This window comes from Chiloscyllium punctatum, chromosome 17 (genome assembly GCF_047496795.1).
Source record: "Chiloscyllium punctatum isolate Juve2018m chromosome 17, sChiPun1.3, whole genome shotgun sequence".
NCBI classification, from domain to species: domain Eukaryota; kingdom Metazoa; phylum Chordata; class Chondrichthyes; order Orectolobiformes; family Hemiscylliidae; genus Chiloscyllium; species Chiloscyllium punctatum.
In genome coordinates this window covers 64,548,084-64,570,033 of record NC_092755.1, presented here as the reverse complement: position 1 = coordinate 64,570,033, position 21,950 = coordinate 64,548,084, and the positions used below count along the sequence as shown (strand labels likewise).

Here is a 21,950-nt window from a genome sequence, read left to right as displayed (position 1 = left end):
TAATTTAATATTTAATTAAATTTAAAAGGCAGAATTGTGTCTGCAGAATAATTTCTAATCCAGTTTCTTTAAGAAACAAGATGTCTGTTCTACCTAAAGGAGCAGCACTCTGAAAGCTTGTACTTTCAAATAAACCTGGTGTTGCGTGATTTTTTAACTTCTTCAAATATCTACAGAGGAACCTCAAACAACATGGGCGGGAGTATTTTGTCAGATAATCGAATGCCAGATAACAAGTTTAGCCAAGCATCGGGACCGTGTGATCTTGCCGGATAATCCAAAATTCAGAAAATTGAATGCCGGATAATCAAGGTTCCTATGTATTTACTGCTTTTGCATTTATTTCACTATACCACTTGGTGGCGCTGCTCCAGGAAAAAGAATATTTATTCTTCAAATCTGAACACGACACGATGCTTTTGGAAATATGGTTGAGATTTTGGTATCTTACGTGAACAGTATCTGAATTTAAGTTGTCTGAGGAACCCGACTGGCAAAGCTGAATTATACACTTAGAAATAAATGCATTTAAAATGAAACAAAATTGCAAGGAGTGAGTCAATAAAAAGCAGTTTTTATGGCCACTTTAGTGCTTTTAGTATCCCAAACAAGGAAAATTGTGCATGGTATACTTTGTGATGGTACACGCTCCGCCAAATCTGTGCAATGATTTAAACAAAAATTTGTTCTAAGGATAAAACTTAAAAGAAGCCTATCTAGATTATTCAGAAATTACTGTTATCGTCCATCATACGACCTTTTTTGTCACCTTTTTGGCTTTACACCTAGCCCTAATTGGGTTGTTACTTAATCCACCAAAATGCACCTCTCAACAGGCAAAATATAAGGAACACAGAAAAATTAGGACCAAACAAATATCACACACTTTTACTGTGTGCAGCATGTGAATATTCAAATGTTATGCAGAACACAGTATTTGGGGTTTATCCCCTGTTTGAGCAGATTGGAACTCTAAAATTCACATTATGCACCTAACAAAATGCCACATAAACCAAATTTGAAATGCAAATTTGTCATGTGCACACTTTGTAGGAGTTGGCATTTACAATATTGGTAATATTTTATCTCTTAAATGGTAAAAATTCAACAATTGACTGGACAAGTACAAAACAAAAACCAAGCAATTCATATTTGTCCTTCACAACTTTCAAACTCCTGCATTTTGACCAAAGTCTTTGGCATATCCATTTTAAGGTTCTAAGATAACATGATTCAGTAATGCCAACCTAAGTATGCCAAGATTTCAAATTCACTTCCAAAATCTGAAACTGTTGAGTAGCATACTAAAACAAAAATCATATTAAACTTGGATAGACAAAATATTGATAAACATGTTTGCCACAGAGTGCACAAAATTTTCGAAGAACCCTGAAGCAATCCACACAAACATCCATTAAGCTGACTTGAAAGGAGACTCAATTTTGAACGTAAAAGTCATGAACATTTCTCCTAGAAAAATTGGCTTTTGGTTTGATATTACCATCTTACCCTGCCAGCTTCACTGCTGTGTTGAAAATGAGAGCCTGCTCCTGTGCCAGTAGGTGAACCAGGAGACAGTACAGGAGACGACGTGGGAGATGGGTGAAGATTACCAGTTATCAGGATCCGAATGTCATTGTCAAAGTCTTCAGCAAAAATATCCTCTTCCAAAATTCCTATACCATCTGTTCATAATAACAGAAACAAAATAAACAGGAAGCAAATAAAATAAAGGCAAAAAGACACAAAATCACTTTCTTTAACCAAAAGTTACTAATCAATATTGCATGCTTGACTTTCTGAACCAGCTATTTCAAACAAAGTAATCAAAGTAATGCTCTAATCATTCTATTGAACTTTCCAAGGTCTACTTTAATGTTGTGGTGCATTGGTTGTAGAGGGGTCCACAAATGTTGCCTGGCCATTGCTGTTCGTGTGCACGTGCTCAGCTTCTAAACATCTCTTCATATGGGTGGATGGAAGATCAGGAAGTCTACGGTGTGAGCAAGAATGGTTCAACAGATTGGTACCTAACTATTATTTCTCCCAGATGTCTTTGCAATCATGGGGTTAAGATAATCTTGGCACTATAACCAGAGGATTAAAGCACAGGCAAAAGCCATCCTGTCTATTGTGCCTCTACTGGCCTTTCAAAAGAGCAATTATACTTAGTCCAATATTCATGGCTTTTATCCTTATTTAATCTGTTGTTAAAAAGTATTAGTGGAATCAGCTTCTACTGCCTTTTCAGATACAGCATTCCAGATCCTAACAATTCCCTGAAAAACATTCATCTTCCTTTCAGATCATTTGCCAAGTGTCAAATTTATGAATTTTAGTTATTGATGCACTTGTTTTCTCTGTCAAATCCTCCCATTGCATGTAAAATATCACAGTGGTCACTTCTTAACCATTTACAGTTATTCACCTTATCACACAATTTATCAAGTTTTCCCTCACAATGGACAGACCTCATCACTGGTAACTGATTGGCTCACCACCCCACACCGTTCCCAAAACACTTGCTTTGCTGAGGTGTGGTGGCCTGAATTGCTCACAATACTTCAGCTGAGGGCTAACCTCTGACTTATAAAGTTTAGTATAACTTCTTTGTTTTTATGTTTTATGCCTCGTTTACAAACCCTGTCATGGTATCAAATAATAAATTGCAATTTCAACATCTGTTTTCCAAGATTCAACATTTCTTTAAAAGGTGGTTTTTATCTTAAGCTGGCTTATGGCCAGCAATCTCCATCTGTGAAACCACATTCCATGTTATGGAGACATCAGCATTTTGGAGACCCTGACAGAGACAGTGGTACTCACTCTTATCAAAATAGAAAACAGATCATTCAGGACTTAATGGCTGAAGGACCTGGGCCAGACAAAAGTTGATCAACTATGTTTTAGAATACAGAGCAAAAATGGGATAACAGTCATGTGTCACAACCTGTTACGTGAACGTTTGAATTTTGGACTGGATACCACACAAGCATTTCTCTATAACATTTTTGGATCATTAGACTCTCTTTTGGGGTAGAAGTGACCTGTACAAGAAGGACGGATTGCAACTAAATTGGAAAGGGACTAACATATGGCAGTGAAATTTGCTAGAGCTGCTCGGGTGGATTTAAACTAGTAAGGTTGGGGGGAGGGGGCGCGACCCCAGGGAGATAGTCAGGAAAGAGATCAATCTGGACTGGGTCAGTTGAGAACAGAAGCAAGTCAAACAGTCAGGGCAGGCAGGGACAAGGTAGGACTAATAAATTAAACTGCATTTATTTCAATGTAAGGGGCCTAACAGGGAAGGCAGATGAACTCAGGGCATGGTTAGGAACATGGGACTGGGATATCATAGCAATTACGGAAACATGGCTCAGGGATGGACAGGACTGGCAGCTTAATGTTCCAGGATACAAATGCTACAGGAAGGATAGAAAGGGAGGCAAGAGAGGAGGGGGAGTGGCATTTTTGATAAGGGATAAGCATTACAGCTGTACCGAGGGAGGATATTCCCGGAAATACATCCAGGGAAGTTATTTGGGTGGAACTGAGAAATAAGAAAGGGATGATCACCTTATTGGGATTGTATCATAGACCCCCGAATGGTCAGAGTGAAATCGAGAAACAAACTTGTAAGGAGATCTCAGCTATCTGTAAGAATAAATAGAGTGGTTATGGTAGGGGATTTTAACTTTCCAAACATCGACTGGGACTGCCATAGTGTTAAAGGTTTAGATGGAGAGGAATTTGTTAAATGCGTAGAAGACAATTTTCTGATTCAGTATGTGGATGTACCTACTAGAGAAGGTGCAAAACTTGACCTACTCTTAGGAAATAAGGTGACTGAGGTGTCAGTGGGAGAGCACTTTGGGGCCACAATTCTATTAGATTTAAAATAATGATGGAAAAGGATAGACGAGATCTAAAAGTTGAAGTTCTAAATTGGAGAAAGGCCAACTTTGACAGTATTAGGCAAGAACTTTCAAAAGCTGATTGGGGACAGATGTTCGCAGGTAAAGGGACGGTTGGAAAATGGGAAGCCTTCAGAAATGAGATAACGAGAATCCAAAAGTATATTCCTGTCAGGGTGAAAAGGAAAGGCTGGTAGATATAGGGAATGCTGGATGACTGAAGAAATTGTGGGTTTGGTTAAGAAAAAGAAGGAAGCATATGTCAGGTATAGACAGGATAGATCGCGTGAATCCTGAGAAGAATATAAATGAAGTGGAGGCATACTTAAGAGGGAAATCAGGAGGGCAAAAAGGGACAGGAGATAGCTTTGGCAAATAGAATTAAGGAGAATCCAAAGGCTTTTTACAAAGATATTAAGGACAAAAGGGTAACTAGGGAGAGAATAGGGCCCCTCAAAGATTAGCAAAGCAGCCTTTGTGTGGAGCCACAGAAAATGGTGGAGATACTAAATGAGTATTCTGCATCAGTATTTACTGTGGAAAAGGATATGGAAGGTATAGACTGTAGGGAAATAGATGGTGACATCTTGCAAAATGCCCAGATTACAGAGGCGGAAGTGCTGGATGTCTTGAAACGGGTAAAGGTGGATAAATCCCCAGGACCTGATGTGGTGTACCCGAGAACTCTGTAGGAAGCTAGAGACGTGATTGCTGGGCCTCTTGCTGAGATATTTGTATCTTTGATAGTCACAGGTGAGGGGCTGGAAGACTAGAGGTTGGCAAACGTGGTGCCACTGTTTAAGAAGGGTGGTAAGGACAAGCCAGGGAACTATAGACCAGTGAGCCTGACGTCAATGGTGGGCGTTGTTGGAGGGAATCCTGAGGGACAGGATATACATGTATTTGGAAAGGCAAGGACTGTTTAGGGATAGTCAACATGACTTTGTGCGTGGGAAATCATGTCACAAACTTGATTGAGTTTTTTGAAGAAGGAACAAAGAAGATTGATGAGGGCAGAGCATAGATGTGATCTAGACAGACTTCAGTAAGACATTCATCAAGGTTCCCCATGGGAGACTGATTAGCAAGGTTAGATCTCATGGAATACAGGGCGAACTAGTCATTTGGATACAGAACTGGCTCAAAGGTAGAAGACAGAGAGTGGTGGTGGAGGGTTGTTTTTCAGACTGGAGGCCTGTGACCAGTGGAGTGCCACAAGGATCGGTGCTGGGTCCTCTACCTTTTGTCATTTACATAAATGATTTGTATACGAGCATAAGAGGCACAGTTAGTAAGTTTGCAGGTGACACCAAAATTGGAGGTGTGGTGGACAGCGAAGAGGGTTACCTCATATTACAATAAGATCTTGACCAGATGGGCCAATGGGCTGAGAAGTGGCAGATGGAGTTTAATTCAGATAAATGCGAGGTGCTGCATTTTGGGAAAGCAAATCTTAGCAGGACTTATACACTTAATGGTAAGGTCCTAGGGAGTGTTGCTGAACAAAAAGACCATGGAGTGCAGGTTCATAGCTCCTTGAAAGTGGAGTAGCAGGTAGATAGGATAGAGAAGGCGGTGTTTGGTATGCTTTCCTTTATTGGTCAGAGTATTGACTACAGGAGTTGGGAGGTCATGTTGCGGCTGTACAAGACATTGGTTAGGTCACTGTTGGAATATTGCATGCAATTCTGGTCTCCTTCCTATCGGAAAGATGTTGTGAAACTTGAAAGGGTTCAGAAAAGATTTACAAGGGTGTTTCCAGGGCTGGAGGATTTGAGCTAAAGGGAGAGGCTGAACAGGCTGGGGCTGTTTTCCCTAGAGCGTCGGAAGTTGAGGGGTGATCTTATAGAGGTTTACAAAATTATGAGGGGCATGGATAGGGTAAATAGGCAAAGTCTTTTCCCTGGGGTCAGGGAGTCCAGAACTAGAGGGCATAGGTTTAGGGTGAGAGGGGAAAGATATAAAAGAGACCTAAGGGGCAACGTTTTCACACAGAGGGTGGTACGTGTATGGAATGAGCTGCCAGAGGAAGTGGTGGAGGCTGGTACAATTGCAATATTTAAGAGGTATTTGGATGGGTATATGAATAGGAAGGGTTTGGGGGGATATGGTGTCAGGTGGGACTAGATTGGGGCGGGATATCTGGTCGGCATGGACAGGTTAGACCAAAGGGCCTGTTTCCATGCTGTACATCTCTATGATTCTAAAAGCTCATATGACATGTCTAGTGGCTTCCAACAGACAGAACTTTACTGAAAGCCATTGAAGATCTACAATGATATACCCTTCATAAGAGAACAGACATACCAGCTACAACACCAAACTAAATAAAAGCAAAATATTAAGGACGCTGGAAATCTGAAACAAAGTGCTGCAGAAACCCAGCAGGTCTGTGAGCACTGTGGAGACAGAAACAAAGTTAACGTGGAGTCCAATATTACTTCTGAGGAAGTCCGATTCTTTCTCCATATTTGTTGTCAGACTTACTAAATTTCTCGAGCATTTTCTGTGCTTGTTTCACAAGATCAAACCACTGTTTTAGTTGAAGAACTAGCACATTGGGATACAAGGAATCCTTACTGATTTTTCCTTTTCTTAAAATACATTTTTAAAACATTGTCCTGTTTAATCTCTGATACTTTGATATTATTTTTGGCTTTTTCAGTTGAACTGTTAGTGAGAAGTAGAGTGCATTTACAAATTTTTGTTTTTAATGTTTCTTGGAACTTGGATAGGTTATAGCACAATAAAATTAACTTGTTAAATTTGAGTTCACCTGCCTGGCTTAATCCTTAAAAATTAGAGTGACAAGGACAGACTCAACTGCTAATACACCATCCTTGTAAATTTTCAATTTTAAAATTCAATAACCTGTTGCTGTCCAACAAGGAGTGGAAAGAGTGAAAAATCTGTCTACTTCTCATTCTGCACTGAAAACACAAGTCCTCGTTGGAAAGTATTGTCCTTGCACTAAGCAGAAAAGTCTATCACCATTAACTGACAGGAATATATTTTTACACAAATCAGTTTTCTTCACTTTTCACAATAATAAAACCTTTTGGTTGCAACCAGCTTCTTCACCAAAGCACGGTTAATTGGGAATTGCACATTCTGCAGCTGTAATAAACTCAATTACAGTAATTAAATAGGTCAACTCACCTTGGTTACCAAGAGCTTCCAAAGCTTCAGTATTGGCAACAACCGTAGCAGCAGATGTTGGAAAAACCAGAATGTGCGTGCAGGATGCATCTTGTGGGGTGTTCAACTGAGATGTTTGCAAGTTGAGAGCTGTACCACGCCCAAACACAGAACCCATTGTGACAGCATCTTAAGAATTCCAAAACACAAATAATTGTCAATTCGAGTTTAACTTAATGAGATACCAATTGTGAAATTACTTTGAAACTATTATGCAATGCACGTTCCAGTAAATATTCAAAATTTCTTTTCAAAATAAAATCCATACCAGGCATAACAACAAATGAACCCTGTGGCTCCAGGGCAACCAAGCAGGCACTGAGAATTGTGGGAGAATCTGCTGCAGATATACCACACATTGTGCAAGTCTCCTTCAATTGCTTACTGGTAGACTGTAGTGAGCGTCGCCCAATTAGGATACTCCAATCTGCAAAAAGATGAATTTTGTTAAGTAAAAAAAAGGAAACCCAAGTTTTCTTTAGGCTGTATTTAGCAAACAAATTTACCTAAAATGCCATATATATGCCAAACTCAGTGAGCTATTTTTGCATTTTAGAAGAATGCAAGACTTTCCCTTTTGGGCACATACATCAGAAAATTAAGAGCACAACTTTGCAATAAAATGAACGGGTGGATAATTGCAATAAGCATTTGAGTGTCTAAAATGTACCCTTCACAGAGTCAGACATGTATTTGAGGGGAAAAAAAACATCTCCAATTTGCAAAACAATGTGTTACTGTCCCTTTAGAACTCACATCGTTGTTCATACATTTAATACACACCATAACTTGAGGATACTTTACTGCTATTCTAACCAATAATTCGTTACATCTTTTTTTAAAATCTTGAATAAAACAGCTTGGTTTAAAGGAGGTCAGAAGTCACATGACACCAGGTTGTAGTTCAAGAGGTTTATTTGAAATCAACAGCTTTCAGAGCAATACTTCAGCATCAGGTGAATGAAGGAGCAAAGCTCCAAAAGCTTGTGATTTCAAATAACCCTGGTGGACTATAATCTGGTGCCACGTGACTTCTGACTTTGTCCATCTCGGTCCAACACTGGCACCTCCACATCATGGTTTAAAAATGACTGCCCACAAATAGGTACTGTTGAAAAGGGTGGCGCTGGAAAAACACTGCAGGTCAGGCAGCATCTGAGGAGCAGGAGAGTCAGTGTTACGGGCATAAGCCCTTCATCATTCCTAATGAAGGGCTTATGCCTGAAACATGGATTCTCCTGCTCCTCGGATGCTGACTGACTTGCTGTGCTTTTCCAGTGCCACACGTTTCGACACTGACTTTCCACCATCTGCAGTCCTCATTTTTCTCTCAATCACAAATTGGTAGAGCAGTGAAGTGCAAGAAAGTACTTGCCAAATACTTTATACATAATTTGTTAAACTGTATAAAATGAATCAAATATAGGGACTTTATTCTCATTTTAACTGTCTGATAAATAACTGAATGTACAAATTCATTGACGCTTGAACATAACAAACAAACTGACTGATTATTGGCGTATTTGAAGACTGTTACATGACAAGAAATAAGGATGGACAATGATTTCCGAAAATATTTTCTGAAGTTTTAAGGTATGTCAAAAAATAATTTCAGCTTTAATTCAAAGTTTCCTACCTTTCAGTTCTCCATGACCTACTCTTCCAAGTCTCCCCATTACAATTCTCCATGGCAGTGATGTCATCTGCATAATTCCAACACACCATTCCCATAGCTTCTGCAAGCCAATTTTACGAGCAGGCACTTTACTTCTCCTTGACCTGAAAACATTATGTTGTGTTAGTTCAATGCTTCAGCTTTGTACCTTACAATTTCTGGCAAAGTTAAGTTGCTCCCTGTATCTGTTAGTGTGCACAGACACGGATGAATATTATAATGTGCTATCACACAGATTTCGTTCCAAATTCTCATCAATTAAAATTCAGAGTGAATGCACCACAGTTGCTTTTAAAAGATAAATTCACACTATTCTTTAAGTGAAACTAAGCACAGAATTGTACTGTGCATGCAGAGGCCACATCTCTCTAACCTTTTCATTATTTCTAAACTACCTGCTTATCATTATAAAAATGCATCATCTACAGAAGACAGAACGCTTATGAGTCAATCCAATAGTGCTGCATTTAGACACAAGCCCCAGAACTCTCATATGTTTGAGTCAATTTAGTCACTAACGGGTTAAAGCTTCTTGTTCATAGTCTGAAAAGAAAGGAACTATCAAACAGACTGTGACAAAAACCAAACTCCAAAGAAACAGATTCATACTGTAATTAGCACATACAAACAAACATACAAGTTGGGAGGAGTAGGTCACCTGGCCCCTCAAGTCTATTGTCATTCAATGAGATCAAAAATAAACTGATTACTTGAACACAGAGCTCTCTAATCTGTCATCTGAGAGAACATATTTTTATTCTTCCTACCAATATGGACAATTTCACATTTTCTCACAGTATACTCTATTTGGCAGACCTTTATCTGCCCACTCATCCTGATCTCTTTGAAGCCTAGTTACTTCCACTTCACAACTGACTTTCCTACCTACCTTTGTGTCAACAACAGATTTAACAGCCATACCTTTGTTGGTTCCTCTAAGTAATTTATATAGATTACAAAATGTTGAGGCCCCAAAATTGAACCCTGTGGCACATCTTCTGTGGCACACATTGTGCCAACTGGAAAACAACCCATTTAAATGTACTGTTTTCAGTTAACTGGCTAATATTCCATTCATACCAAAATATTGTCCGCTATACATTGAGATTTTATTTCCCATAATAATCTTTGATGTGATAACATACGAAATGCCTCATGGATATCCAAGAACAATAAATGCACAGCAATAACTTTCTAAAGAACTCCATTAATTGATTAAACACTATTCCATTTCAGAAAAAAAACGTAGACTCTGCCCAATTATCTTGATGTTTCTAGGATATTGTTAATAATATTTTCTAACATCTTCCCCAAGATAGATGTTAAGCTAAACTGTAATTTTGCCAGCACAGCAGCATGTTCAAAATATATTATGTTGCAGTTATTTTATGTTCAATGTCTGCTGATTGTTGTTTTAAAAAAATAATTTGAAGTATTTGTCAGTTTAGGAAAGAATCGTTAAAAAAATAGTGAATATGTTGCTATTGTGCAGACTACTTTTGACCTACTTGAAGTAAATTTGATTCTTAATGTAAAGTCAACTTGAACTTAAACTGTTACCTGTTTGGGACATCAATGTTCAGGATGCATGTCTCCAGTAATTCCCCGTGAAGGTCGGTACATGATGCTAGAAGCCACCTCTGATCATGTGATAAACAATAACCAACAAAGAGCACGTTGTACTTCTGGCTTGCCTCTCCAAATGTCTCACCCAGCTCTGTTTGTTTGTCTTTAATTGGTGCTAAGATATAAGGTGGCGAGTATACCTGGATAGGATGGGGACGCTGGAATTGAAAAATAAAATTGACAGCCTGTACAAAGAAAATGTGTTTCTCCTTTTTATAGTTAAAGAAACAGTAACTTTAGACAGCAGATTGAACAACAGCTAGATTCTTAACAATAAGGAGGGAATAATTAAAGAAAAGTATATATCAGCTTCTATTAGTTAACGCAACATCAGAAGAGAACATGAGGCGAGCTGTTTTACTATTCTCTCAACACAAATTAGGCCACAATGAGAAGAAATCATAATTGATCACTAAATTATTACAGATGATAAAAGGTTCCACAGCACTATAACAAAATAATTATTTCAGGTGAGGGTGGAATGAGACGATTCAGAAGCAGTCTATATCAGCTTAGAATATACTTGTAAGTATGAAGGAAATAGAACTGAAGACTAAACAGTGTATTGATGATTTCTCTTGCGTTTAGGATAGCATGGAACAAGCAGATATCAAAAGAGGACGTAAATGGAAACAAACTCTACAGCAAGTTGTCAAAAAGTTAGAATAATTAATAATTTTATAAATGGTATACACCTGACCTTTTACTCAAAGAATTTTACTCAAAATGCATACAGTAAGACTGGCAATGTGCAATAATTAGTGCATGAACAGTAAACAGGAACAGAAGTTACAAACTAATACGCACCTCTGAATGCTTAAGGGTCATATCTATTGTGGAAGCAGGACCAAAGCCAGTTAGTGATTTAATGTGGATCTGTGTGGGAAGCGGCCGTCTACATTGTGTGTAAACCGAGAATGCCAGTGATTTTAAGTGCTGGATATAGAAAGTGTGATCATCTTTCACTGGTTGTAGTAGATACTGGCAAGGCACAATCTGAAATGAAACAGAAGTTTCACACTTCTATGCATCATATTGCTAGGTAACAACTTTAAATGATAGAAGATTTCAAATTGCGGGAAGCATGCTCATTTACAACTTAATTTCTCTGTATGATGAAGGTTAGCCATTCCAATGTTCTGCATTAGTCCAAAATGTTGAATAAAAAACAAAAATTGAAGTGCTATGGACCATTTAGCAAATTTTTAAAATTGCTGTACAATGTATAAAAAAAATTAAATTTCAATTTACCTGGACAGTGAATGCATTCCTCATATGCTCTGGTAGATTATCCAGCATCTCCATGTAGCACCTTAACAGGCCTAACAGCCATCCACTAGTAAAAGATGACTCGCCTTCTGAGGAATATGTAAAAGGGTCAACAAGATAAATGACGACAGCTGGTGGATATGCATTGCTGTCAGCCGACTCAGCTTCGGTAGGAATTCCTATCCGTTCCCTTTCTGTAGTACTGTAATAGTAAAACATATGATACAAAATTACAGTCAAACAATTGCTCAATTAATTTATGATTTCCCATAATTTAATATATTGTCCCATTTGAAATGAAAAGGCACACTTCAAAAGCAATAATTCTGTTATTAGCAGTCTCCCATGGCATTACTATGAGCAAGGTGCAGATACAACTTGGCTCCTCAATGATTGCTTTTGCCTGGTCTTGTCCTGTCCTCATCTTTCTCCATTTAGCCAGTCGCCAAGGTCTCAGTGTCCCAATGTGCTCCAGTGTATTTCCCTTTGAAGGGAGTTGATAAAATTCTCAATTGAACAACTATTAGAAAGAACTTTCAAAGACCAATTATGTACTTCACAATCAATTTGCTACTGTGTAATTTTGTTAAAACGTATATCCAATAGATGATTAAGTAAATTTTGGTGGCTTCCAAATTTTGAAAGTACGCAATGAGCTATGTGTAACTACACATCTCTCTGTATTATTTATTCAAATTTTACAAATCACACATACACCAAGTATGCCAGCTAGCATGGTTCAAATACTTCACACTGCTGTGAATACAGGAGTCCTTAGGCTGCCTATTCACAAATCCCAATAAGTAATTATACAAGCTCTTAACTGGAGTTATAAGGTGCATACAAATCCCTATAAATAGATTCGTTTGTCACTAATATCTATTTTACATCACACTTACCTCTCTTGCACTTCTTGCTGCTGTGCAGAACTCTGGACATCTGAGTCTCCACTGCCACTGGGTGTATTTGCTGGAGGCCTCTCGGTACTGGTGCCTGAGCTACCACTCTGCACCTGAGCAGCTCCAACAGTCCCACCAAATCCTGAAGAGGATGGGATTGTACCTGTTTGATGCAAAACTGGGGTAGTGGTTGTGGTGGTAGTGGAGGTAGTAGAAGTGGAGCAGGTACCTGTTGACCCACTTCCAACACCAGTGCTGCCAGTTGTTGCATTGCTACTGCCAGTGCTGGTTGTGGCAGTAGCTGTGGTGCCAGTTGTCACTGGTGCAGAAGTAACCCCAGTTCCCAATGACGGCCCACCGCTTCCAGTTGTTGCCTGCCCCTGGGTACCAGAAGATGATGCTGGCTGGTGTTTAGGTGGAATCAGCAGGCTGTTGTCCAACTGAAGTGTAGCCAGGTAAGGTGCTGGATTATAAGGAAAAAGGCATTAAAAAAAAAGAGACTTTGAAGAACCAAGTCCAAATTGGTTTTCAGCAATATTTCTTATGAAAACATGTACATAAATTGCACTTCACTGATTAAAAAAAACTAAAAACCAAATCAATGTCAGTATCATACAATGTAATACCCTACAATAAAGCTGTAAATAAAATCAATCAATTACAAGAACAAGGTTGCTCTTCTTTAAATGAGAACAGATCGTTCATTCTTTTCAGAAGTATTGATATCAATTATTTTACTTACCCAAGTGATGGCGACAGACTTGAGCATATAGCTTTAACTTGGCAAGATTGTCATTTTCATCGCTAACCCAAGCTTGGGAGAACCATTCATCAACAGATTCATCTGCCAACTTCTTTGCAGAACTCTTACCAACCCGCATAATTCCATCTCTCAATACTTTGCAGATCGGTCTATGCTCACCAAGTCTGCATGTCTGTTACAACAAAAAAGCATCTAAGTCAATATGCAAATACTTAGAATATTTTTGATTAAATTGCAAACAATTGTTGATCACACCTGCATTTCCTGAAATTCTAAATATATTCAAAATTCATCAGCTGCTTTCCATAAACAGATACCTTACATTATCAATACAAAATCTTACTAAGCACTTGAAACATTCAAGTGATAAAATGTTAACTTCTATCCTTTTGTAAATCTAGATATATTCTACTCCTGTTTAATCATGTATGGTGTTTACATTTTGTTATGAAGATGGATCAGAACCCTAAAGTATTTATGGACTTATTAAAAAACTTTTAATTACAAAATATATTGTTTCTAAAAGGAGGACTAAAACTAGTATTTTGTGAGGATCATAGTTAAAGAACTATCCCTTCGTTACCTCTGTGATACCTCAGAGACACCTCAACTCAAACCAGTTAAAAAGGAAATAGAACAACAAAAAGCTCAAATGGTGGATTGCATTCACAATTGAAAGGTATCAAGGACTACAGAAACATGACTAATCTGCAAAATTATGGTTCATGATATCAATGGTTCACATACTAAGAATGTCACCAGCAACTTCCACCACATCAGCTGCAAAACTCAAAATTCCACTCTTGGCAAACTATTCAGAGATTAATTTTTTTTAAATTAAACTTTTATCTTTTTTAACTCATCTCATTTCTAATCTGATTGCGTGTATCTGTTGCATTACTAATTCTTGTAAAATAGATAGTAATTAATAAATACACTATTTGTTAATTCAAGATATCCTGGTTAAATACGTCCCTTTTAAAACATAGGGACATTTAGGTCTGGAACAAAGGATCCTTTTTAAAATAACCTTGTTACAAACCATTAAGAGGTGGGTTAACAGAGAAAGAATCAGTCTTCATCCATCCTATCCTGGAAGCTTAACAGTTTGAGGAATCTAATTGAGAACTCTAATGAATTGGGGAACTTCACAATTGTAACAATTTAAAAAATCATCCGCAATTTTGACCTGAACAACTTTGAATTTACTATATAAAAAGGTGCATTCCCCACTTAGCCTTGGTTCAAATTACAATTTTTCAGCTTTGCTTTGAAATACTGAAGATTACTTCAAGTGAAATACACTAGTAGAAGTTTCTGAAAGCCCAAAACAGTGAATTATCCATGCTGAATTACCAATAACTAATTTTTTTGCATCAGTGATACTGAAAAACTAGATAAGGATATTAATTTATTTGTAACAATCAAAATTCTTGCAATATCCTAAGTTTTTATTCCATAGTAATAGCATCATTGGACAATTGCATACATTTCATTGTTGCTGTTGAGCATTTATTCTGACCTCATATACAGCACTAAGATCCCTGAAGAAATTTTTGGCTCCAGTGAGCAAGGCCTCATTTTCTGGACAGACCACAATGTAGGCTACGTCACGCTGAGAACCATACGGTTCGAGAAGCAGCTTCTCCCAAAAGGGCAGTGCAAAAGGAGAGATCATCAGGAAGTCTTTATCATAGCCCAGAAGCAGTGTGGGGATGGGAAGTGGCTCTGGTGATTCTTCTGAACCTGAACAAAAGACAATTATGGAACATTTAATTTTTGAGATAATATCAGAATTTTATAAATACCAGGGCTACTTTCACACAACCATTTTGCCTCATATTATGGTACAATTAAATGCAATTTTCTAACAGTCAATATATACTTATAGTTGGGAACATCGCAGATTAAAATATTTCCCAGTTTTTGAATAAGTTACCTTAGTCTTTTGTCCTTATCATCTCACTATTCTAATCTTCAACCGTACTAAATTATGAATACTACTACTAAGATACATTCCTCTAGGCTATAACTAGAAGTTTTCTACTTCTTCCTGTCAGTTTATTTAGAATTATCGAAACCTACCAGGGTTATTACAATAGTCACCACTCTCATGAGCTAAAAAACTTAGAAGATAGTATCATACAAAGAAAAAACACAATTATGCAATGGTGAATGGCTGGCTACAGGATTAGGCAGAAGAAACAGAAAATAATGGTCAAAAGACTAACGGGGCATGGGAAAAGATGAGAAAGCTAGCTAGAAATATAAATTCTGAAACTATGAGTTTCTGCAAATGTTTACAAAAACATTAAGTGAGCACTGGTTCTTTGGAAAATGTATCTGGAGAATTAATAACAGAATTATCTCATTATTAATAAAGGAAATAACATGAATTGAACTGACAATTTACATCAGTCTTCACTGGTGAGGATACCAGTAACAGCTCAGAAATAGCTCTAAGTCAGGAAATGGAATGGAAGGAGGAACCTTAGAAAGCACAATCATCAGCGTACTGAACAAATTGAGACAGCTGTGAACTGACAGGCTCCCAGGTCCTAATGGACGTCATCCTTGGGTCTTAGAAGCAGTACTGAATGAGACAATTAATATACTGATTTAAACTTTCCAAAATTAAATTAGTTTTTTTTGAAGGTTCTGTTAGATTAGAAAATTGAGAATGTACCTCCTTCATTCAAAAAGGGCACAGACAAAAAGAATATAAGATTAGGAGCAGAATTAGGCCATTCGGCCCTCAATTATGGCTGATATGTTCCTCAATCCCACTCTCTTGCCTTTTCCCAGTAACCCTTGAACCCCTTACCAAATTAAAAACTTATCCGTCTCTGTCTTAAACAGACTCAATAACTTGGCTTCCAACTCTCTGTGGTAATGAATTCCACAGATTAACGACCCTCTGGCTGAAGAAATTCCTCATCTCAGTTCTAGAGTCGTCTCTTCATTCGGAGTCTGTCTTACGGATGGAAGCATTTTCTCCACGTCCACTCCATCCAGCGTTCTCAATATTCTGTACATTTTAATCACATCCCCCCTCATCCTTCTAAATTCTGTCAAGTACAGACCCAGAGTTCTCAACAGTTCCTCATAATACAAGCCCTTCATTCCTGTAAACCTCTAGACTCCCTCCAGCACGTCTTTCCGCATATATGGGGCAGAAAACTGTTCATAATATCAAAAATCAGGGAACTACAGGCCAATCAGCTTAACATTTGACATAAGGAAAATCAGAAGTGATATTAAAAAAAGGGTACTTCGATAAGTTCAAGTTAATCAGGCAGTCAGTATGGTTTTGTGAAAGGGAAATCATGTTTAACCAATTTTTTTGGAGTTTAGGTACAAATATCCCAATGATCCAACTCCCAATATTAGTCTACTCTCCTATTAAATGGAACTCTACTTTTCCACACAATTTGTTTTGTCACATGTTGAGCTTTGTAAACATTTGTCTTATTTAACATTCATGTTCATATAATTCTACAGTACATACTTTAAATAGTAGGAAAATGAGCACGCAGAATCTTCAAAATTTAGAAAATGTTTTAATTTGCATAACAATCTCCTGTTATCATCAGGAAACAGAAGGATTGAAAGCTTCGTTGTTGAATGCCGTATTACTTCAAGAAAAGCAACTTAAATAGGAATAGCAATAATCAAAACATTGTTCAGAATTTTCTTTTACTATGTATAAAAATGAAAACTGGAATTTACCATAGGATCCTCTGCCTATCTTGTGGAATTGTTGCCAGGTGAGAGGTCCTTGCACATGCTGGATATTGTCCCATGTCCTTCCAGTCCGTTTCTTTTGAATGGCATCTTGGAGAAAAGGCTGCAGTGATAGCAGCATGCGGACCACATCCTGGGATGAAAGGATGCTAATATCCAGAACTGCAAACAAAAAACTCTGTTACTGCAATGCATTCAAAAGTCATGTCCTGGGCACAAATTTACCACTGTCAATATACAAACCAGCTTTTGCTTTTAAAGACTTCCTCACTATTTGAAATCTGTCATCTTAACCCCATCCACAATAAAACCCATTTCTGAAGCCTTGCACTCCAATCCCCAACATTCCTTCTCCAATGTTTGACACATATTTCTGATATTTCCCATGTAGGTGTTATCACATTCCAGTAAACTGAAATTTGGTCAACTTTAATCAGATTTCCATATTTGCTTCAATGACCTTGACAGAGGTCAAAATTAAATGAAATCCAATGTCAATGTAATCACGATGGCACTATTTACATTTATCATTCTCAGTACATCTGCAAGTTCCAATACAACTTACAATATCCTCCTCCAATTCATCCAGCAATGGTCTGGCTGAGCAAGATTGCCCTTGTCTGTTTCAAGGGTTGAAAAGTGTGGTGCTGGAAAAGAGCAGCAGGCCAAACATCTGAGGAGCAGCAGAATTGACGTTTCGGGTAGAAGCCCTTCTTGAGGAATGAGGCTGGTGTGCCAAGCCAGCTGAGATAAAAGGTTGGGGGGGAATACGATAGGTGAAAGGAGGGGAGGGGGAGGGTGATTGGCCGGAAAGGGGGTGGGGGCAGAGAGGTCAGGAAGATGATTGCAGGTCAAGAGGGTAGTGCTGAATCCAGGGGTTGGGACTGAGAAAAGGTGGGGGGGGGGGGGGGGAAATGAGGAAGCTGGAGAAATTTACATTCATCCCGTGTGGTTGGAGGGTTCTTAGGCGGAAGGTGAGGCGCTCTTCCTCCAGGCATCGTGTGGCCAGGGTCTGGCGATGGAGGCGGCCAAGGACCTGCATGTCCTTGGCGGAATGGGAAGGGGAGTTATAGTGTTGAGCCATGGGGCGGTTGGAGCGGGTGTCCCAGAGGTGTTCTCTGAAATGTTCTGCAAGTAGGCGGCCTGTCTCCCCAATGTAGAGGAGACCACATCGGGTGCAGTGGATACAGTAAATGATGTGTGTGGAGGTGCAGGTGAATTTGCGACGGATATGGAAGGATACATTGGGGCCTTGGAGGGAGGTGAGGGGGGAGGTGTGGGCACATGTTTTGCACTTCTTGCGGTTGCATGGGAAGGTGCCGGGAGTGGAGGTTGGGTTGGTGGGGGGTGTGGACCTGACAAGGGAGTCGCGGAGGGAGTGGTCTCTCGGGAACACTGATAGGGGTGGGGAGGGGAATATATCCTTGGTGGTGGGGTCTGTTTAGAGGTGGCAGAAATGACAGAGAATGATACGATGTTTCTGGAGGTTGGTGGGGTGGAAGGTGAGGACCAGTGGGGTTCTGTCCTGGTGGCGATTGGAGGGGCGGGGTTCAAGGGCAGAGGTGCAGGAGGTGGAGGAGATGCGGTGGAGAGCATCGTCGACCATGTCGGAGGGGAAATTGCAGTCCTTGAAGGAGGCCATTTGGGCTGTTCAGTAGTGGAATTGGTCCTCCTGGGAGCAGGCGAAGGAATTGGGAATATGGGATGGCGTTTTTACAGGGAACAGGGTAGGAGGAGGTGTAATCTAGGTAGCTGTGGGAGTCAGTCGGCTTGTAGTAAATGTCTGTGTTGAGTTGGTCGCCCGAGATAGAAATGGAGGGGTCTCGGAAGGGGAGGGAGGTGTCCGAGACAGTCCAGGTAAATTTGAGGTCGGGGTGGAAGGTGTTAGTAAAGTGGATGAACTGTTCAACCTCCTCGTGGGAGCACGAGGTAGCACCGATACGATCATCGATGTACTGGAGGAAAAGGTGGGGGGTGGTGCCAGTGTAGCTGCGGAAGATGGACTGTTCCACATATCCGATGAAGAGGCAGGCATAGCTGGGGCCCTCTGTCATATCCAAATAGTGCTGCGACATTGACTACCTCAACCTGTCCACCCCTCCCACCCACTCCAACCTCTCACCCTCACAATGCACAGCCCTCCAGTCCAACCCCAAGCTCACCATCAAACCGGCAGACAAGGGAGGCGCAGTGGTAGTTTGGCGCACCGATATTTACACCGCCGAAGCTAGATGCCAATTCGCGGACACCTCCCCCTACTGCCCCTTTGACCATGACCCCACCTTCCACCACCAAATCACTATCTCCCAGACCATACTTAACCTCATCACCTCAGGGGATCTCCCATCCACCGCCTCCAACCTCAGTCCCACAACCCCACACCGCCCATTTCTACCTCCTGCCCAAAATCCACAAACCGGACTGCCCCGGCCAACCCATTGTCTCAGCGTGCTCCTGCCCCACCGAACCCATCTCTACATGCCTTGACACTGTCCTGTCCCCCTTAGTCCAAGAAGTCCCCACCTATGTTCGGGACACCACCCACGCCCTCCACCTCCTCCATGATTTTCGCTTCCCTGGCTCCCAACGCCTTATGTTCACCATGGACATCCAGTCCCTATATACTTGCATCCGCCATCACGAAGGCCTCCAAGCCCTCCGCATCTTCCTTTCCTGCGACCCAACCAGTACCCTTCCACTGACGTCCTCCTTCCACTGACTGAACTGGTCCTCACTCTGAACAACTTCTCCTTCCAATCATCCCACTTCCTCCAAACCAAAGGAATAGCCATTGGAATCCGCATGGGGCCCAGCTATGCCTGCTTCTTCGTCGGATATGTGGAACAGTCCATCTTCCGCAGCTACACTTGGCACCATCCCCCATCTTTTCCTCCACTACATCGATGACTGTAGTGGCGCTACCTCGTGCTCCCACGAGGAGGATGAACAGTTCATTCATTTTACGAACACCATCTACCCCGACCGCAAATTTACCTGGACTGTCTCAGACTCCTCCCTCCCCTTCCAAGACCTCTCCATTTCTATCTCGGGCGACCGACTCAACACAGACATTTACTAAAAGCCGACCGACTCCCACAGCTACCGAGATTTCACCTCCTCCCACCCTGCCCCCTGTAAAAACGCCATCCCATATTCCTAATTCCTTCACCTCCGCCGCATCTGCTCCCAGGAGGACCAATTCCACTACTGAACAGCCCAAATGGCCTCCTTCAAAGACAGCAATTTCCCCTCCGACTTGTTCGACGATGCTCTCCATCCCATCTCCTCCACTTTCCGCACCTCCGCCCTTGAACCCCGGCCCTCCAATCACCACCAGGACAGAACCCCACTGGTCCTCACCTTCCACCCCACCAACCTCCAGATACATCATATCATCCTCTGTCATTTCTGTCACCTCCAAACAGACCCCACCACCAGGGATATATTTCCCTCCCCACCCCTATCAGCGTTCCAGAGAGACCACTCCGTCAGGTCCACAACCCCCACCAACCCAACCTCCACTCCCGACAGCTTCCCCTGCAACCGCAAGAAGTGCAAAACTTGCAGCCACACCTCCCCCCTCACCTCCCTCCAAGGCCCCAATGTATCCTTCCATATCTGTCACAAATTCACCTGCATCTCCACACACATCATTTACTGCATCCGCTGCACCCAATGTGGTCTCCTCTACATTGGGGAGACAGGCCGCCTACTTGCGGAACGTTTCAGAGAACACCTCTGGGACACCCGCACCAACCAATTCAACTGCCCCGTGGCTGAACACTATAACTCCCCCTCCCACTATTCCAAGGACATGCAGGTCCTTGGCCTCCTCCATCGCCAGACCCTGGCAACACAACGCCTGGAGGAAGAGCACCTCATCTTCCGCCTAGGAACCCTCCAACCACATGGGATGAATGTAGATTTCTCCAGCTTCTTCATTTCCCCTCCCCCCATCTTATCTCAGTCCCAACCCTCTGATTCAGCACCACCCTCTTGACCTGCAATCTTCTTCCCGACCTCTCCGCCCCCACCCCCTCTCTGGCCTATCACCCTCACCACCTTCCACCTATCGTATTCCCAGCGCCCTTCCCCCAAATTCCACCCCCCCCCATCCAACTGGGATCAAAACAATACACCTCCTGCTCCATTCCTGTCACTCCAATTTCGAAACCAGGGGATTTACATGATGAGTCTTCTAGGAGACTATAAGTGAAGCTAGCAGAAAGCCAACAAATGCACACATTAAAAGATTTTGCTCAGTGTCCATTCTACAACAATTGAATGTATTATTTATATGAAATGTATCTAATTTCAAAATGTGTCAATATCAGTCCAACTACTGCTGCAATACCGTCCAGATTAAGTATCATATTTTTAATGCATCACAAACAATGCCAAAGTCATAAACCTCATGCCATCAAACAAACAGACCTGGGAAGGTGACAAACTAACTTATGAAGCACCAAATTCCCCACAGCTGACTGAGACAACTATTCCAATGCTGTGCTAAGAAAAGTAAGGCCTACCTGAGTCTGAATATTAATAAACAGTATCACAACACAGATGCAGAGGAATGAATCAGAAGCATCAGTAGAAAGAAATGGTTAGGCATTGCTGCTGTGGTGTGGAGAAAGAGCGGAATATCACTGGTTCATACAGAATCAGACTTCATGTTTGTGAATGATGCCAATAAGCAGTAATATGGAGGTAAGAAAAAGAAACTACAAAAGAGGAATTCTTGGAGAATTCTCGCGGTGTGAAGAGAAAGTATTGAAGAGATGCTCAGGTTTCATCCAATATGCGCATAGACAGTTGCAGGAAGCGTGCCAACGCAGGAGGGGTACTGAAGATGAATTATA

The 21,950-nt window shown here is 40.7% G+C and overlaps 1 protein-coding gene across 2 annotated transcripts in view; it reads right to left on the bottom strand.

The window, feature by feature from the left end:
• LOC140487907 (mediator of RNA polymerase II transcription subunit 13-like) overlaps window positions 1–21,950 on the bottom strand; it is a 239,854-nt gene that overhangs the window by 6,006 nt on the left and 211,898 nt on the right. For both annotated transcript variants that reach the window (XM_072587324.1, XM_072587325.1), the window contains exons 18-28: window positions 17,074–17,250; window positions 14,867–15,090; window positions 13,324–13,516; window positions 12,582–13,044; window positions 11,665–11,884; window positions 11,221–11,409; window positions 10,348–10,571; window positions 8,749–8,891; window positions 7,381–7,539; window positions 7,074–7,241; window positions 1,510–1,685 (exon numbers count right to left, since the gene is read on the bottom strand). In XM_072587324.1, coding sequence (XP_072443425.1) covers window positions 1,510–1,685; window positions 7,074–7,241; window positions 7,381–7,539; window positions 8,749–8,891; window positions 10,348–10,571; window positions 11,221–11,409; window positions 11,665–11,884; window positions 12,582–13,044; window positions 13,324–13,516; window positions 14,867–15,090; window positions 17,074–17,250 — 2,336 coding nt within the window. The remainder of the gene's footprint in view (window positions 1–1,509; window positions 1,686–7,073; window positions 7,242–7,380; window positions 7,540–8,748; window positions 8,892–10,347; window positions 10,572–11,220; window positions 11,410–11,664; window positions 11,885–12,581; window positions 13,045–13,323; window positions 13,517–14,866; window positions 15,091–17,073; window positions 17,251–21,950) is intronic.